Raw genomic sequence first — 20,313 nt, 5'->3', positions numbered from 1 at the left:
GCTTGACAATGTTCTTTCCTCTAATTACTACTGCATTCTATTTCTCTCCTCTCGTTGACATAGTTCTAGAATGAGCGGTCTATAATTGTTGCTTCATTTTATCCACAAGTAGTGCTTCTTTAATCCCTTGCAATATAACATTTGTCCATCCTAAAATGACTTTAAAAATTCAGAATAATTTTATTTTTAAGAATTATATATACATTTGTAAGTGCCCCATTTCCATCTTTATTTTTTCTTCCTAAGCTGTGTCACTCATGACTTCACTAGCTACATTATACAGATGACTCTTTTTCAATCTGCATCTCCAAACCTAAGCCATAATCTAAGTTTTAGACCTTGAACTATAGGCCGGATTGTCCCAGTCTTTTATTTTACTAGATATATTTCTCCTATTAATCAAGTTTTTCCAATCCCAGTCCCCATTTCTTCGTACCACATCACTTTCAGTCTCAAGAGTTTTGTAGTAATTACTGGTTCCTGCCTCTTCAATCACTTCGAAATGATGTTATCACGTTTTGTGATTTCTACTTTATTTTTATTTTATTTTTTTAGTTATCGTCAATCTTTTCTAAAAAATCTAATCTGCCAATTTAGCGTTTTCCACCAACTCGGGGAGTAGAAACCCTCACAGGTGTCACAATCTTTTGCCTAGGTGTGGCCTTCGTGGGAACCTTAGTCGCAGCCATAGCTTAATTTTTAGTTGCTTGCTTAGCCTTAAAATATACAGCGCTTCATGAATTTGCCTGCCATTCTTGCGCAGAGGCCATGCTGACCTCTGCTTCGTTCCAATTTTCATGTATGTGCTGCTGAAGCGAGCACTGATTTCTACGCTAAACACACTTCATTTCCACTCAGCGGTTATCACCCCATTTTAATCCATTATCACAGGGTGCTGGAATTATTTCAATAGCCTCTCTCTGTATGACTCTCCCCTCCCTCCTTGAGTGATAATGGAAATCTTTATGAAGAGCAATGTGATAAAACGTGGTATTGGATAAGATAACTTTAGCAGTATTGTGGAAGATGAAGTGGAGAAGAGAAGGTGTTGACATGAGGTGAAGTCCTAAATTGTGGCAATGGCGATGGAGAAGGAGGATGTAGACGTGTGAAGTCGACTGGTGGCTGGAAGGAAATACAGCTAACATCCTGTATTCTATCTAATCCTATACACTAAGTATGTCAAGTGAATTTTTTGCTAAGCGAGCCATTCCCGAGCTTCTTTAAGAACTGTCATCTCCGAGTGGGCCAACCAACCGGATGGCGGATCCCAAATTGGCCGCGGGAGTGTCACGGAGCGGGTCTCTCTAGCTGCCGTCTCTATGGTTCGCGGAATCCCCAGGTCGGCGCTTGACCCGTCCGGCTTTTGCGCGTGCGCAAGCCTAGGCACGTGCCCGCCCTCCCGCAACTGCCCGAACCCCGGTGGGAGGGGTGGGTCTGGGAAGGTTGCGGCGGCGGCCGCCGCGGCCCCAGCACCAAGGGCCATTCCGGGGCCGATCCTGCGCGGGGGAGTCTCCGCCGCCTCCTCCGGTGACGCTCTCCCGGCCCCAGATGGTGGGTCCGGAGGATGCCGGAGCCTGCTCGGGAAGAAACCCCAAGTTGTTCTCTGTGCCGGCGCCCGAGCCAGTGGGCCAGGAGGGGATGATGATCCCTGCCCCGGGCGGCTGTGGCGGAGGCGTCGGCGCTGTGGAGCCGCTGGAGGAAGGGGAGGGGACGCCGCCTCAGCAGCTTCTTCAGCGTTACCTTGCTGCAGCCGGGGGGCCGCTGGAGCCCGGGCTGTGCCGCCGTCCGCTCCCCGCCGACCCACCCCGCGCCCCGCGGCTATCGGCAGCCCCGCGCTCGGACTCCTGCCCGCTAACCAAGGGCTCCAGGCACCGAGGCGCGGAAGCGGTGGATGCCGGCACGTCGCGGTACGGCGGTATGACCAACGGGGACTCGGGCTTTCTGCCTGGCCAGGACTGCCACGACCTGGAGGAGGCTCGCGGGCTGGCGCGCGCCGGCGGCCGCGATCTGCGCCACCTCCGCCTCCGTTCGGAGGGGCCTGGCGACGAGGGCGCGGACGGCGCGGGCAGCCGGTCCGACTGGGCCTCACCGCTCGAGGACCCGCTGAGGAGCTGCCGCCTGGCGCCGGCGGACGCCGAGGAACCCGAAGGCGCGGGCGTGGGCGCGGGGGGCCGGCCGGCCCGCGGCGGCGGCGGCGGCGGCGGCAGCAGCAGCAGCAGCAGCAGCGAGGACTTGGAGCGGGCGGGAGCCAGCGCCGGGGGTCCCGAGCAGGGCGCGTCTCTTGCCACCTCGGCTGAGAGGACTAGAGGGGGCGCAGGCGCCGAGCTGCGCCTCGGCTTCTTCGACGTGCATTTGAACTCTCGGAACACGTTCGAGGTGAGCCGCCGTCAGAGCACCCGCGACCACCAACCCGCCGCGGGGCTGCCGGAGCCCGCGTCCGCCGCGGAGCAGGGCCCCGCGGGGACCTCGGCCCGGGCTCGACGGAGCGGCAGCTTCACCGACTTCTTCGCCAGGTACAGCGCAGGTTGCGCAGGGGCTGGGGGCGGGTTCGGGCCGAGGCCGGGAGCTGGCCAAGAGCAGCTTGGGGGCCGCCTCCGTGCTGGCTCTCGCTGGCGTCAGGACTTAGCTTTGATTTGTCACCGGAGGAGGAGGAACTGAGTCTGTATTGTGCTGTCTGTAGGAGAAGTTGTGAGCTCTGTAGAGAGCTCATCTTTCTGTTCACCTGTCGGCTATAGGTTCTACCTGCCATTCATACCTGGTTTCTGTGTATTCAGGTCCTGCCAGCGTGGTAGTGCCCTGTCTGCAGTTTTGCCTCTGTCGGAAAAGCAGACAACCTTCACCGTCCCCAGTTAATAAAAAGTTTGTGCTATAAGGATTAGGGTCGGGAGTGAGGGCGGATGGCGGTATGTTTGTACAGGGGTGTGGTTGTGAAAGAGAAAGGGAAGTCATTTTGCAGAGTTGCCTGCGTGGAATCTGAATCCATTCAAGTAGTTTGGGAATTCTTGAAATCAGAAGAGGTTGTGTTTAACCGTTTCTTTCAGTGGTCTTTATTCATATGCAGTTTGGTGTGTAGAATTTGATCCCAGCCTAAAAAATCAAATTACAGTGGCGGTTTATCTAGAAAAATCCCTCTTATATACTTATGCTGGATAGGCCTCCACTTTTTTCAGCAACTTTTTAATTTTTTATGATGTTGTAAATATCATTTGACCTGCTATTCTTGAAATTAAATTATGGTGCAGGACATTGCAGATTTAAAAATGGAGCTTTGTTGGTGTGTCTGGGATAAATAGTCAGAAAATACTCATAGTAATTCACAGTAAAGAGTAAGAGCAATCTCCCTTGAGTCAGATTTTGACATGCTTCAAAAAAATGTAGAGAAGTAACTCCAAATGCTAAAATTCTTCCTTTCAGAGTTCTCTGTTATTTTTTGTTCCATTTTCAAGAATCTTGACAAAAACCAGAAATCAACAAATTCTGCAGTTTAAGATATAGAGGATCATACAATTAGTGTGCTTTGTAGACAAACCACAGCTTTCTGATTGTAATGAATAGTTCTTATTCTTTTTTCTACTTTATTATCCGTTATTTTTCCTGCTTGTAAAATTTACAAATAAATTATAAAGTTGTTTAAATCAAGATTGGGAAGTTCTAATTTTGTGTTAGTCATAGAACAAAATATGTAGACTAGTGAGATATGCATTTGTGCTAGTAGTTGCAAAAATATACTTAAAACTTGTGGCAATATTTTAAAAGCTCTTAAGGTGAGTTAAGTATAAGTTTATGACCTTGTGTGGCCTTTGGGTGTTTATTGGTTATGTTTTGATGTCAAGTGTCTGGCAGTTTTAGACCTGGAAGGGGCTTTGGAGAGCAGTAATTCAACCAGTATATGCAAAGTACTTGCTCTGTGCCACCCATTGGGAATGGAAATGATTTGGACAATGGTCCTTGAGTTGGATGTAGAGTGCAGGCTAGTGGGGATTAAGTTTGAAGACATACATATGTATGCATTACAATTTATGAGTAACAACAAGGTAAATCTGTTATAAGAGGCTTTCATACTATTAACAGGAGGCAGGAATTATGATATAGTTTAAAATTTTTTCTTTAACTTTTAGGTGAATAGGACTTTAATTAATATAGCTAATTGACACTCCTAGGGCCACACTAATGATGTATGTCAGATGACTGGGTTCGAAGTCAGAAAACATAAGGTTCCTGAAGTTAATTTCTCTAAGCTTGATTTTTTTAAATTGAGATCTGAATGTAAAGATTCTAGGTGTCATTGCTTTCTTTACATAACATTGGTGGGAAAAGGCAGAGTCTGATAATAGGCACAGTTTTTATTTTAGCATTAGCCAAAACCTTAACTGGATTCTGAACACTTTAACGGCAAAGACTATGACATTCATTTCTGAATCTACAATGCCTGATGCTGGTATGAAGAACCCCACTCAAGTGGTGTTGAATTGGCAACTTGCATGGACCCTCCCTCTTTACTGTTCTCTAGGTAGTAATTTGTATCTAATAATTTTGAATAGTCTTTCATCACCCAAGCATAGTAATCAGAAATTTCCCTTGTTTCTCAAGCCTAAGAGGTTTTTTTGGTTCCTATGCACAGTTGTCATTCTCAACTCTAAAGCTCTGGGTGAGGGTTCCCTTTAGGATATCTTGCTCTAGGATGTATTCTTGTTCTTGGATGCAACCCCTACCCTCACTTCATTTTTTGATGAAGAAGCTCACTGTCTAAAGAAGGTAGTTAGTTTAGTTAGCTAATGGTAGAGCTGCGATTAGAAACCAGGATTTCTCGTTTTCAGTCCAGGTTTACATTCCATCACTATTGCTGCTCACCTGTGGCTTCTTTTCTCTCCCACCTGATTATCCTCCATCTTTCCCTTCCCACTTCCTCTCTTTTCGTTCCCTGGGCCAAAAAAAAAAAATCTATAATAGAAATAAATACTTCTAAAGAATAGCTTCATGTTTCTTTTAACAGAAGTAAAGAGGGAAACATTTTACAGCAATCTATCTATTATTACAAAGTTATGTTCGGTTTGGACACATCATTGACAGAAGCTTCATTGAGTGAGGTAGACATCTAATAAGAGAGAGCAATTTGGCCCAGGTGGGACTGCTCTAGTGATCTCCTGCTTTCCCTTCCTTCCAGATGAGTTGAGTTGTTCTGTCCCTTTTGGGGACAGAACAGGGGCTTGCTTCAGCTTTATACAGGCATCTCTGTGTTTATGGTGATTTGACTGTGGAAACTCTAAAAGTAACATTCCCTTGGCCCTTTCCTGTCTACAAAGGTCTTGAAATGCTAGATGGGTACTACTACCTCCACTGTCACCAACTCAGCAGTGAGGAGGTGAAAACAAAAACTTTTGTTTCCAGGCTAGATTTGTTCCTCAATGATCTTACTCTTTTTTTTTTTTTTAAAGTGGCTTTGAACCATTTTTATGGGCCCTTAAAACAAATTTATGTCTTAATTGTTTTCAAGTAGAATGGATCATATTTTATATGATCCATTGTTTTCAAGTAGAATGGATCATATTTTATATACATTTCAAGTAGAATGGATCATATTTTATATACATCTATGTATATAAAAATATACATAGATGTATATTTTTAAAGGTGTATTTATAGGTGTATTTTTTTAAAAGCCATTTTTACTTTTAGGGCTTGTTTGGAATACACTGGCATAGTTACTGCTATTTAAAAATACACAGGTATCTATCTGTGTCTCCTGGTAGTGTTGGTAATTTTTATAGTCTTCATTGATGAATTACAAGAATTTGGTGGTCTTAACAGGCATAGCCAAGTACGGAAGAAAGTATTGAAGATTTTTTTCCTTCTGTCTGAAAAGAAAATTGACTTTATAGATTCTGGAACATATAGATTCAGGTAGATTTGCATTTAATTACTGACTTTTGAAACTTCCTAAATGTTGTGGCAAAAAACTACTTTCACAGAGCCCTTTTTATTAGTTAGGCTGGATAGGGAAGACTAGACGCTCTTTTAGTCATTTCTTTTCACATCTAGGTAGTCTCTGTTCTCCCCAATATGAAAATGGTTGAGAGTATATATTCTCTTTGTTAATTATGATATTGAGCATTTAAAATCTTAAGTAATAATTTTTCTCAGTTTAAGGTTCTCAGAAACAACAAAATCAACCACATTTTTTTTTTTCCACCAGAATTTACACTAGTTGACAAAATCATAATTCACTCGATTGAACCATCATAGACCTCTATGGGCTTCCTTATTTGTTCCTGTGTGTATTTCTCTCAGCTGACTAAAATAAAAACTGCAGTTTCAAAACCTGTTTCTTTAAAAATTCCTTCTTCAACATCTTGATTAAGGCAAAATATTAAACTTCTGATAAGTTTTAAAAGATTTTTATGGCTTCCAAAGCAAGCAGTTTTTTAATATAGGTGTGGAATAATTATAAATAGAATGATAAAACATCAGGATATAAATTAAAAATTTTCGTTACTATAAGAGATTATAAAAATAAATGCAAAAGTATTTTTGTGTCATTAATGGAACGCCTTTGGCATTATTTGCATCTTAAGATAATTAAAATTAAAATTTTAGAAAAGCTGAAAAGAATGTGTAATTAATTGCTCTAGAATAAAAATAAAAGTGTATAGATTGTAGAGTGTTGTTAAACATTATAATATTATAATGGTGAAATTGGTTTCATTATATATCATTTCTGTTAAACCCATTATAATAATAGATCGGGGAGCCAATGGCTCAAAAGCCTATTGTAACTTTTCATTCATGTTTCCCCCCAAGATCCAGTATTTTTTCCCAAATATTTTCTTAAAAAAACCCCAAAAAACAGGAAAAACCAGACAACCACAAAAAACTGTAGGGATCTACACTAAACCATTTTAAGTCCACATTTTAAGGTCAAGTACTTAACCTTAGAAATGTAGTTGTGATTTTAAGGTGGATAGTTAGCGATGTGACAATGTGAATATAAATTAGGTAGAGGTATTGGGAAACTCCAATTTTTGTGGGACCAAGATAATTTTAAGTGCTCAAACGTATTATTTTGAAATGTTAAACTAAATTAATATTTTAACAACTATATCCTGGTAATAAGCAAAGCAGACTATTAATCTCATTAACCGGAAGTTACTTGTTTGGAGTTACTTGAGCTATTTGAAATGGGCATAGAGATTTACTTTTTATTCATTCATTCATTCATTCATTCATTCATTCATTCATTTAGGCGAGGCAGCCCTTGGTTGACCTCACAGATTGCAAGGACCTTGTCAGGCTACAATCCCTTATTTTTCATTTTTTTTAACGCCTACAGCACCTGGTCCTCCTAGGTGGTCTCCTATCCAAGTACTAACCAGGCCCGACCCTGCTTAGCTTCCGAGATCAGATGGGATTGGGCACGTTCAGGGTAGCATGGCTGTAGACAACTTTTTATTTTTTAAAATACTACTTATTTTAGAATAGTTTTAGATTTGCAGAAATGTTGCGCAGATAGTGCAGAAAGTTCTCGCATAATGCTCACCCAGTTTCCCTACTATCAACATCACATTACTGTGGTTCATTTCTCATAACTTGGAAAGCAACATTTGTACAGTAAGGCCTCACTTAACATCGTTGATGGGTTCTGCGAATTTCAGTGAAATGATGTGGGCGAAACCAGTTTTACCATAGACTAAGAGATGTAAATGAGTTGAGTCCTACAGCATCTCATCAACTTTAAAATGAAACGATGTTGAATGAAACGTTATTCGCGGACCTGCTGTATGTTACTCTTAATTAAATTTCACACTTTATTTGATATAGGATTATTGACTGAAAGGTTTTAATTTGAGGAGCAGTTGTGAAATCAGGAGATTCAGAGTCCCTTCCAGCTTCAATATACTGTGATATTGCATTACAGGAGCCTCTTGCACATACTGTTGTAGACCTCAGACATTTGCTGGCTAAATATTACAGATGTGAACTGAGTTAAAGAGGATGCTTAAAAAAAAACAAGATGTTTTTCATCTGTAAAATGAGAAGGTTGCCAGAGGTAGAAATATCCTCCTTTACTCTAGATTCTACCTTCAACATTTCTTTCAGTAAGTTCTAACAGAGTAATCTGCCTCAGAGTAATCATGTTAAACATCAGTGATCTTTATTTAGTTTCTCATATGTAGGCAGTATAGACCAGCAGTTCTAATTTTTTTCTTTAGCAAATTATATATATTTTTTTAATCTTAAAATTTCTTTGGAATAGGAGAGAGAATGCCTAGGATAATAAGTAAATTCTAGTTAATCAATGAACTAGAATTTGAAATTAACTTTCAGACCATGAGTTATTTCTCAGAGGTTACCAGTGTTCCACTCTGGCGAACCAGTAGCCTAGTGCAGTAGTTCCTATCCTTTGTTATACTTCAAAATCTCCTAAAAGCACATGAAAAGCAATTAGATTCTGCAAAATCCACAACCCTTACCTGGTTGAATTCAGGGGACTTGCTTTTGGCAGGTGGCATCTTCAAAACTACAGGAAAGTGTAGTGGTTAAAAAGGCTGGTTCTGGAAGTTAGAGAGCATGGGTTTGAATTAGCTTACTAGCTGTGTAGTTATGGACAAGTTACTTGACCTCTGTGGACCTTAAGCAACTCATCCATAAAAAGGGGGTAATAGTGATATCTACCTCATGGAATTGTCATGAGGGTTAAATGAGATAATATTTTAAGTGCTTTGTATTATGTGGCATTTAGTGAGGATGCAAATGTTATTATTCAAGCTGCAGCAAGACCACCACAGCCCCTTTCCCAATCCCATCACTGAAATCCACTGATTCAAAGAAAGGAAAAGACTAGAATGAATTTTGTGTATGACCTGAAGACTCTTTACACAGTTTGTGTAGTAGATTTTAAAATATAATTTGTCTCTGGGGTTGGATGAGTGTTAAAGAGGACTCTGGTATAGTGGTATAAAATTTACAGAAGTCTTGAAGCTTTGACTAGAACAAATCTGAGAAGGGACTGAAAGGCGGGAGTGTTGAGAAAGATTAAAATATTTGTATCTTTAATGTTTTAAGGAACTCCTAGAGACAGGCAAAGCCAATTTTTAAGTTTAAGTTCATGAAATGTTTAACTTGGCTTACTCATGCATTTCATACTTAGAATGTTGTAGTAGGAAAGCTTTAGGGAAGAGTGGAAACATTTGGAGATTTTGAGGTGATACATCTGTTACCCATCTCTAAATGTATTATTCAGAAAGGGAAAGTCAGTCCTTTTTGAGGCTGCATATTTCTTCCTGAGAACTCTGTTAACTATACTAAAAGTTTTTCCCAGTTAGTTCTGGTTGATATTTGCTTGGACCCTACTATAGTAATTTTTAAACTTTAGTGTTTAAAATTATGGGGGCGGGGTGGTGTAGTGTGGTGTTGTGGTGGTGGTGGTTGTGGTGTTTGTGGTTACGTTAAGAATGCAGATTCCTTGAGCCCCTGCTCCCGTTTTGATTCAGGAGACTTGGGTGGGGACTAGCAGAAATCCAAATATTTACCACATGTGTACTCTCAAGTGATTTTGATGCAGGTGGTTCCCAGACTATAATTACTGAAGTAATTGTTGATAAGCAGGTCTTTTCAGGTAATAATTGAAAGAAGTTACAACATACATTTATAGCTCAGATTGCTTTATTTATTTAAAATTGGGTCATATTTCTTTACTACGTAATTGGTGAGTATAAATAGAAATACAATAGAGAACTGATATAAATACAAATGTAAAAGTATTTTGTTAACCCTCACTAGTTGAGAAATTATCTCTGCCTAATTAAATCTTTGCTTCCTTTTTATTGGTGGGAAGGGTCTTTTACTTTGATTTTATGCTGTTTAGATTGCCATGCTTACCTGTTCTGTAAAAAGCTTTAGCTCACAAAACCTTACTCAGGTCTCTTTAATGTGCAGTCATAACTTTATCTCTCCTTATTTATAGCTTATCAAAAAGAGTGTTAATTTTCCTTCCTTCTGCTGTTGTAATTCTTTTCCATGCCTTTGCGAAAAAATCCTGCACATTACACATGGCTTATGCCCCTCCAGAATTTGCTGCTTCAGCCTTTCTTGGACTTATTTCTGTGGCTGAAAGAAGAAAGAAGGAAACCCATGTGACTGTCTGGGTTTTCAGCAGGCTCTTTCCTGTAATTAAGAGAAGTTCACCTTAGGAAACCAAGCTACAAGTTATGCTCCTACTTAAAGCTAGTTTGGCAGTGAACTTGGTAATGTGTTTAATTTACTTTTGAATTTTGTTATTGGTTTCTTTTTAATTTGAATTTTATTTTGGGATACATTTCTTGGTTAAAAATATTTCCATCTGCCTGTCTCTAACCCCACACAGATTAAAATATTTTAAGTTTGGAACTGAACATGATAGTTTTGAAATAAAGTTATGTGCTGTTTTCTCATACTTTCCTAAATACTGTAATGTACAACTACTCATCATACATTGGGCATTATTTAGATTTTCCAAATCTGGTTTTCATCTAGACTGTTTGTAGTCATTTTCTAGTCAAGTAGGGGAAATGCTTTTCTGTTGTTCTAGGAAAAAGTTATCCAAACACTACAACATTTTTTCGTTGTTGTTAGAAAAACATAAAATGCTCATATTATCTGCTTTTGAAAAGCAGGGCAGGGAATATAAAATAAAACTAAAGATAAATACTTTGTTTCCATACTATTCCGGTTAAGGTGGTAAGAAAGAAGATAAAGGGTATGGAGGTATGATTAGAGACAGGAGAAAGAGAGAGGAGTTTGAAGAGGTTTGTATAGAGCAAAAATGCTGGAGAGAATAATTGTTAGCTGGAAATTAGCTCTGTACTTTGGCCTGTGGGCTTCAGATTATCTTTGTGTTTATTTTTTCTATTTTCAGGGCCTTTGTGGATGTTTCTGGCAATTTCTTTCCTTGAAGATATCTGCAGTGCCCCTACCTCTTAACTTCCCTAATGTCTCGGTGCCCTCATAGCCTAACTTCACTTGCCTATAATCGTGCAAGTGAAATATTTTTTAATGACAGTTGGTATATATAAGGCTTAATTTAGGCTTTAAAAGTTCAGGTTGTTAGTATGATAGATTCAGGTTATTAAAAAGTACACGTATCAAAGGGCAAAATAAATGCAAAATACAGTTTTACACAGTGTATTCTTACTTGAGTTCCAGTGCTAAAAGGAAAATTTCTCTTACAAGCACCATGGTAAATCTAGCAAACAATTAAAATCTCCCTCACCTATGAGGAGAAAGTTAGTTGTTATTATCAGAAAGATATACTGTGTAGAAATTTAAGTTCTGAAGTAAGTTATTGAAGTTTTAAATTAGTAAAAGGTCTCAACTAAGTAGTTTTTGGATTTTGGAAGAGTGATAGAATTTATGTTGCTTTTTTTATTTACATGGCCCTTGACACTCCTCATTCTATCTCTGTTGGACTGACTTTTAAACTTCGTTAGTACTACCTAGAATTAAAAACGTTGATAATTCTTGGGTATTGTTTGATAATTCTTGGGTATTATTTGTTATGATTCCAAATTGGGAGTTGAGCACAAAATTTGTATCTAAAGACTAATAAAATAAACTTTTTGATAATGATTATATAACATAACCGGCACAACAATTAAATATATAACTAGAGGATGATGTCTATCTTTGTAATATAATCCCAGAAGCACATTAATATAGTCAAAAATAGTCGGACAGTGATTAACTTTTAATATTAGGCATACTAATAAAATAGCTGAGAATTATGCTGCATGAAGGAAAAATTTTAGAAGACAACCACTATAAAACTTTCTTCGGTAAAAGATTAACTAGCTCCATGTTTTAATGAATACATGATAGTTTTGCTCTTATATGAGACCACCAAAATATAATTTTTTGATTTAGTTCTTTGTTGATAGAAATATCATAACACCATGTAGGACAAAAAAAGACAATTACTTTGGTCAGGAGAAAGATTTCAACTGTGCTACTGGAAGGTAGGATCTGTCATAGGTTCTGTCATAGGTTCTATCAATTCAGGAAGTACTTCTAGGTTAGACATGAACAGAATGTTAAGAAAACAAAACAAAGTAACAAGAACAACAACCCTAGAGCTAAGTTTCTGCAGCTTTATTCTTAGAGAGTTTTTAGGCACCCAATGGATATTGTTTAGCCTGCTTGAATTCTTTCACTAACAAGGAGCTCAGTTTCTTAAAGGCAGCCTACTGTGGTTATTAATTGTTAGAAGGTTCTTTATGTCGCAGCACAGTGTATCTCTTTGTAATGTTCTTAGTCCTAATTTGCCCTTTAGAGCCATAAAGAACAAGTCAGTTCTTTTACAGATTTTCCTTCAGAAAGTTAAAGATTGCTATGGAACCATTTTTTTGTTTGTTTGTTTGTTTTTGGACTCTCCTAGCTAAGCATATACAATTTTGAGTTAGTTTGCAATTTTCTTACCATTTATTCATTCACAAATGCTATTGAGTCTTATGTAAATGAATCACTAAGGAAATTAGATGATGGAATATTAATAAATTTAAGATGGGGGAGTTATATAAATCAATACTTACAATATTACCTGATTAGTGCTATAAAAGAAGCTATAAGGACGCATCAGTAGAACCGAAGGAGTGATTAACATTGGGGTGGGAAGTAGGGAACTCTTCACGGATGGGGAGGGTTTGGATTGGAATAAGACTGAGGTCAGTAAACGCACACAACAGCATATACAAAATTTGTAGATGAAATAGCAGTAGCACTTCTGGGACTGCAGGTGCTCATTAGTATGATTATCCTTAGGGCAGGAGAGGTAGAGTGTCAAAAACAGGAAAAAAGATTGGGACTAAATAATGAAGGGGTTTGTGTGATAGAACTAAGCAATTTGAATTGATTCCATGAGAGATGGCAGTGCATTGGACCTTTGATGGGTTTTTAAAACGTGGTCAACATGCTTCAGATTGTGTTTTAGAACAGTGACTCTTGTAGCAGTGTGGCACATGCTTTGAAACTTGAGAAACTGGGGCTTGGATACACTTGTGGTAGTTTATTGGTGCTTGTCAGTCTCTTTATTAATATGTGATATCCAGATAATTGATTCAAATAACATTAAATTTAATCCCTGCTTGAGGGATAGCTAACAAATTGACATTTGCTTTTACCAGTACCCTTTTTGTGAAGCTTTAATGAAGGTAAACTTTGAATCTGATTTTTGTTTTGAGAGAAGTGGGATGGTATGAAAATAGAGTCATGTGACGCATTATGGGTACCATGTTTTTAAAGGAATTTGATGAGGAAGAAAAAGAGCCAGAATAGCTATTAGACTAGTTGTTTTGCTGTCATGGATCAAAAAGGAAACAACTTAAGAGAAAACTGTAAAATCAAGTATTTACATCCAAGACTTGCACATGTTCCATGCACAAGTTCTATACATTGCTTTGTAAAAATAGGTGGTGGCAGTATACCCATCAGCCATTTTTGAGGAGTGAATGAGGTTAAGACAGAGTATTGAGGCTTTCATAATTACTTCTATGTATATGTGTCTCTTCTAAGATGCAAACCCCCTGGACATAGGGAACATGTCTTTTTTGCTTTTTTTTGTCTCTGCATAGAGACATATAGCTTAATATATAATAATAACACAAAGATTTATTGGATTAAAAACTTTTTTAAAGGTACCAGCACTCGTATAGCCAAATGATTGGAATTTTTGATGTGGTCACTCTGGGAGGCTCTTCACTTATTACTTTAGTGGTATCATTTCTCAGAGTATATTTGGTACCTGTCTTTGGGAGATGTTCCTGTAGGAGAGAAATCAATTGTCCAATGTAAGATAGAACTGAAGAACTGAATGTTGAAGGGGAATCATAGCTGAAATACATTAGGAAGGCAAACTAAGCAAGTTCAGTTGTATATTAACTGTAATAAGAACTCCAGTATCCTATGTATAATAGATTCACTCCTAAGCAAATAGTTAGACATAATATGTAAATAGTTGAATTTTGTACAAACAGGCATAAATGATTTCACACCTGGTACTCTTTTCAAGGAATAAATAAAGTCAGAGACTTGGGGTCTGCCATCCTTAAATTTGGTCATTTTTAGGTGAGACTAGCTATATCAGTTCAATTTTGATGAAGCCTAAAATTCTTGTTACTAGTTTGCAAAGCAGTCCATATTTAAAAGGACTGACTTAATAGTTTGCAGTAAAATCCATATACAGCATCTGTAACTGACAATGTTATAATGTAAAAGAAGTGTTGAACTTTGTATTATAAATATTACCTTAATGCTGCTGCTAGTTTTGAAGTATCCTTTATACTTTTCCACTTGTGAGGTAAATATTTTCTTTAGCTTTTCTAATTAGTAAAACAAGTACTATCAGTTTCAGTAGTAGATATGTCTAGCTTTTTCTTGCACTCTTTTTATAGTTTGATCTTTTTATTAATAGCAAACATCTTGTCATTTAATTCATTCTTAGGAGTCCATACTAAATGAAATTTTTTTACTGTCAGTGAAGTTTTTAATAATTTTAATACATTAACCTGTATTTTAGATTTGCTAAAACTTAAAAACATCTCCTCTGGAATAAACAGCTTTCGATATGAACAATCATTTTTGTATTTTGTTTAAAAAGCCTTAATCAGTGGAATTTAGTTTTCTACTTAATATATTTAATACCAAACAGCCAGATAGATTTCCTTGAAATAGCTCTTATTTTACAAAAATCTGTGGTTTAGCTATGGTTTTGGTTTGGCATACTTATTCCTACTGAAAGACATGAGTTTAATCTGTTAAATTAAACTGGCAACCATATTTTAAAAACTGATAATTGGAATTTCAGTATTAGAAACCTTTTACAATTTTTTTTTTATTATGGTAAAATACATATAACAAAATTTACCATTAGTGACATTTAATACATTCAGTGTTGTGCAGTCATCATTGCCGTCTAGTTCCAGAATATTTCATCACTCCAAAAGGAAACATCATACCCATTAGCAGTCACTCTCCTTCCCCGAAACTCCCCAACCCTCTAGCAACTATAATAGGAACTGCCAGCTGTTTTCCATAGCAACTGCACCATTTTACATTTCCACTAGGAATTTTTTGAGGGTTCTGGTTTCTCCACATCTTCTCCAACACTTATCATTTTCTTTTCTTTTTTTTTTTTTTTAAGTTATAGCCATTCTAATGGGTATGGAGTAGTAGTTTATTGTGGCTTTGATTTGAATTTCCCTAATACTAATAATGTTGAGCATCTTTCCATGTACTTGTTGGCCATTTGTATGTCTTTGGAGAAATGTTGCCCATTCAAGTCCTTTGCCCATTTTTAATTGGGCTGTTTGTATTTTTGTTGTTGTGTTATATGGGTTCTTTATATATTCTGGATACTATACCTTTATCAGATACATGAATTGGAAGTATTTTCTCTAATTCTTTGGCTTGTCTTTATACTTTCTGGATTTAAATTTGGTTTATTATAGTTTTAAGTATGTGTAACTTTGTTTTTACTTTAATAGGGGAACTAAGATTTGTATGTAGCTGTTCAGAGCACAGAGGCTGGAAAGTCCAGAATTTGTGAAAAAGAGTACAATTTGGCTGATATGTTAGGGTTTATGTTAGTTATAAGGAACAGAAGCCCACTTAAGCTACCTTAAATGAAGGAAAGTTTGCTGTAGGCATGTACTAGGCATCTTGTGGACATTGTGAAGATAGAAAATATAATATACCCAGGCTACAGAACATTGGAACATTGGTTTCTCTGCCTTTCAAGAGTTGTTTTTTTCTCATCTCTTTTCTGTCTCCTAGTTGTTCAATATGTGGTTTCCACCTGCAAAAATACTGTAAAGCTGCTCCAGCTTTATATGATTTATCAGTTCAAGCATCTACTGTCTTGACTGAGTCAATCTCTAAGTCTTCTATTTAAAAACCCCGAGAATCTGATTGTCTTAGCCTATGTATGAATTTGTCCCTGTTTTATCAGCAGTCCTATCTAATCAGCACTCACTGAGAGGCAATACCATAAGATATAAAAATGGTCACTTTGGGGTTACTACTTCAGTAGGGATTGGGTCAAAGGCACTGTCAAAGAAATGGGAGTGGATTGTAGGGATGCTAAAGCCTCATATATTTCTCTTAATTGTACAAGGAGTAGTAGGAAATGATGTTGGAAAGATAATTTGGGTCCAAATTGTGAGGAGCCTTAATGCTAGGATTAGGATTTGAAGGCAAGGAAATGAAATGCTCTATTCTTTCCTACTTGTATATTGTCATTCTAGCCAGAATGAGTTATCTGTCATTCTTTTCCTCTAATTTCTATTTGTCTGACTCTTTCCTTGGTTCATTCAGCAAGCATATTTGAGCACTGACTACATAGCAGGAAAAGAAGGAGGTAGAATAAGGCTTTTCTGGTGCAGCCAGTGATGACGACATTGTAAACATAAATTGAAATGCTACAATGTGATGCTGGCAGGGAACATGAGATGGAGAAAACAAGATTTACTTCTCTGGCACTAAATTTGGCTTGTGTAAGTCAATCTTCAGGCTCATTTCAGTGCTTTACAGGGATTAGAGGAGAGGGTAACTACAAAGAGGTAACATGATGGAGTTTTTGCAGTGATGGAACTGTTCTATACCTCAATTGTGGTGGTAATTACACAAATTAAACGTGGTAAAACTTGTAGAACTGTACACAGTAGAAAGACAGCCAATTTTTATTGTAGTAGTTTAAAAAATAAAATATTTACTGGGTATTTTAAATACTTTATATGCAGGGCATTGTGAAGGTTACACAAATCTCATTTTCAATGCATTTATAATTAAAAGTGGTATTCAGATCAGTTAAGGTAGAAAGTGAAAAGTACCAGAAGAGTATGATTCCTAGAACTAGTGACTTTATAGAGGAGAAAGCTTCATAGAAATAATGGCTCACCAGACTATACTCCTCCGTAAGACTAATGCTGTAGACTGAATGTTTGTTTGTGTTGCCCCAGCCCTCAAATTCATATGTTGAAACCTGATCCCCAGTGAGATAGTATTTGGAGGTGGAGCTTTTGGCAGGCACTTAGGTCATGAGGGTAGAATCCTCATGAATGGGATTAGTGCCCTTCTAACGGAGACCCCAGAGAGTGCTCTTGTCCCTCCCACCATGTGAGGACACATTGAAAAACTGGTGGTTTATGAACCAGGAAGTGGGGTCTCACCAGACACTGAATCTGCCAATACCTTAATCTTGGCCTTCTCAGCCTCCAGGCTGTAAGAAAAAAGTTTCTGTTGTTTATAAGCCACTAAGTTAATCATATTTTGTTATAGCAGCCAGATCCTACTAAGACAACTAAGTTTGAGGACAAAAGTGATTTTTTTTTCTGTAGTTCCCCCAAATTAGCAGACTTTCTTTCATTCATGAGCTCAAGCACAGCACTGGAGATACAAGGTGATCATAGAGCTCATATTCTAATGCAGAAGATAATATCTAAATTTTCAGAATTGTCTTGGCTATTCAGCTCCTTTGCCTTTCTGTATTAATTTTAAAATCAGTTTGTTTGTATCTAAGATAATCCTTGTTAATTGGGGAGAATTTGACATCCTTACTACATTGAATGTTCCATTTCTTGAACACGGTGTGTCTCTCCATTTATTTTGGTCTTTTTTGATTTCCTTCATCAGTCTTTTGTAGTTTTTAGCATACACATCCTGCTCATGTTTGGTTAGATTTATATCTATTTAATATTTTTTTAATATATCATTAAAAAAATGCTATTTAAAAAAATTTTTCAGTTTCTAATTATTCATTGCTAGTATATAGAAATATGATTGATTTTTGTTTGCCTTGTGTCTTGTAGCCATTTTAATAAACTTATTAGTTCTAGGAGCTTTTCTGTGGATTCTGTGGGATTGTTTATCTAGCCAATAATGTCTGTAAATGCGGAAAATGTAATTTTTTTCTTTCTAATCTATGAGACTTATTTTTCCTGCCTATTGCACTGGCTAGGACTTTCAGTATGATTTTGAATGGAAGTGATGAGAGTGGACAGCCTTGTCTTGTTTCTGATCTCTAAAACATATGGTCTTTCGTGATTAAGTATGACATTAGACATTAGCTGTAGGGCTTTTTTTTTTTTTTTGGTAGATGCCCTTATATAGGCTAAAGAACTTCCATTGCTAGTTTTCTGTGTATTTTTTTTTAAATCAGGAATGGATTTATGATATTGTCAAATGCATCAATTGATGTGATCACATGTGTTTTCTTCTTCAGACTGTTAACATAGTGAATTACATTGATTGGCTTTCGAGCATTGAATAAGCCTTGCATTTCTGAGATAAACCTACTTGGTCTTGTTATATTTCCTTTCGCATATTGTCACTTTCGATTTTTTTTTTCACTTAAAAAAATGAAATATAGTTCACATACTATACAAGTCATTCTTTTAAAGTATATAACTCAGTGGTTTTTAGTATATTCAGAGTTGTGCAACTATCACCACAGTCCATTTTAGAACATATTTATTACTCTGGAAGGAAACTCTGTACCCATTATGAAGATTAAATATATATGAAGCTATTTTACTCATATTGTAAATAAAAACACTAACATAGTTCGTTTTATTTATACAAGAGGCATAAATAAAAAAATATTCACACATGTGGTTAGTTTTATTCATCATCATCTTTTCTTGCCTTTCTTTCCCAACTTCCTCTTAGGGTTAAAAGATAGCTTATATCCTGGTGACTGGAATATTTTGCTCATATTTTGCTGATGTTGTTCCTTGTTACTGTTTCTGTTCTTGTCCTAAAAGTTTTTTTCTTGTACCCTTCCTCTTTTCTTCCTCTGGTGGTTTCTATCTTCCTTCCGAATGTCTTAGATACTACATTGAGGTTAAACCAATGGAGATTCTGTTCATGAAGCATTTGATACATGATATAAGTAGTATCCAGCACAAAAGCAAGAATATTTTTGTGATTTTTTTTCTTTTTCCCTTAATTCAATTTTGCTCTCTCCCTGCAACAAAAGAATTTTTAAAAATCTTTAAGATATTGTCTGAAACTTATTTACTATAACAGATAAGACATACCATAAGGTGACTTGCTGACATGAACACAGGAGGAAGAAGAAAATAATTTATATTTTTGAACTGTTTAAATGAATATCAAGAGGCCTTTTGACAATGTGTGGGATGAAAAAAACGGATAGTTTTGAAAGCTCTTATATCTTGATTGTTCTTTGGAGGACGTGAACAGGATAAGTGTGATTAGAAAGAAAAGGAACTATGCAAGAGACCTGGCTCAGACACTTGTTAGTGATGTGACCGTGGAAAGTGGCTCATGAACCTTTCTTGGGGATGGTGGGGTAGCACACTGAATCCTTGGAGAATTTGATGAAAACTCTAGACAGCTGCCCAAGAAAAATGTTCATAAGCACACTGTTTACTTCATATAGTTTGAGGGACCTATAGTCCATTCATATAGGTTCATTGGTTCTTGAAGATATTTTCTTTAAAAAATAATGCCTATAGCACCTGGTCTCCCTAGGTGGTCTCCCATGCAAGTACTAACCAGGCCCGACCCTACTTAGCTTCCGAGATCAGACGAGATCGGGCACGTTCAGGATGGCATGGCCGTAGACTCTTGAAGATCTTTTGACTTGGTTGCTCTCTAAGGTCCCTGGCAACTTTAAAATACTTAAAAAAATTATAACCTTTACTCTCAGCCTTGAAATTCTGTCTTTTGACCAAGAGTAAATGATACTGAATTCTATCCTTTTTTAAAAAAACTTTTATGTTAATTAGCATGTATTAAATAAAAATTCTCTATTTAAAAACAGTTCTTTTAGGATTTGTAATAATGACAAAGACAAGATCCAGAAAGAGCCTGAAAAATGAAAATTCTTGAAATTAAAAAAAGCTTATCTGGCAAAAAAAAAAAATACTTTTTTGTATGTGTGTATAGTCAGCTGAAAGGCTTTTTCAATGAGAAATGATTGAGGTTTGGAAAGAATGTAAGTAATCTTCATGCCAAATCTTTAATCCAAAATACTCAAGGGTAGCCAAAGTGTACTGTATTTTAAAGAGATAGTGCTTCTTTGAATTAATTATGTAGTCAGCTGCGGCATTCCATGATCACTAGATAATGTTTTCTTTTTGGCGTTCTATTATACTTTGCAGAAACTTAAGTGAAAGTCCAGGAAGTTGATGTGTTTTAAGCAGTCCAATTTCTATGGAGAGAGTTTAAAGATCAGGTCATGATTTCAGATATTTTAAACCAATTTTACTCATTTGATTGAAGTTCGATTTTTTTTTTTCCTGTTTGGAAAAGTATTTTAAC

At 37.3% G+C, this 20,313-nt stretch overlaps 1 protein-coding gene, 2 non-coding genes and 1 pseudogene across 7 annotated transcripts in view; 1 reads left to right on the top strand and 3 right to left on the bottom strand.

Moving 5' to 3' along the window:
- Positions 1 to 718: 718 nt before the first annotated feature.
- On the bottom strand, positions 719 to 822 carry LOC111740812. The gene has a single exon (XR_002780757.1). It is a non-coding gene; the product is annotated as a U6 spliceosomal RNA (small nuclear RNA).
- Positions 823 to 1,394: 572 nt separating this feature from the next.
- TBC1D12 (TBC1 domain family member 12) overlaps positions 1,395 to 20,313 on the top strand; it is a 74,960-nt gene continuing 56,041 nt past the window's right edge. The window contains exon 1 of one of the 5 annotated variants that reach the window (XM_023531426.1): positions 1,395 to 2,516. In XM_023531426.1, coding sequence (XP_023387194.1) covers positions 1,552 to 2,516 — 965 coding nt within the window. In that variant the 5' untranslated portion in view covers positions 1,395 to 1,551. The remainder of the gene's footprint in view (positions 2,517 to 20,313) is intronic. The other 4 variants (XM_023531425.1, XM_011361539.2, XM_011361538.2 and 1 more) reach the window with 4 other exon arrangements.
- Positions 7,322 to 7,440, bottom strand: LOC111740853. Its single transcript, XR_002780764.1, has one exon. It is a non-coding gene; the product is annotated as a 5S ribosomal RNA (ribosomal RNA).
- On the bottom strand, positions 19,497 to 19,615 carry LOC111740817 (annotated as a pseudogene).

Source organism: Pteropus vampyrus, unplaced genomic scaffold (genome assembly GCF_000151845.1).
Source record: "Pteropus vampyrus isolate Shadow unplaced genomic scaffold, Pvam_2.0 Scaffold68, whole genome shotgun sequence".
Lineage (NCBI taxonomy): Eukaryota > Metazoa > Chordata > Mammalia > Chiroptera > Pteropodidae > Pteropus > Pteropus vampyrus.
This window is presented reverse-complemented; position numbering and strand designations above follow the sequence as displayed.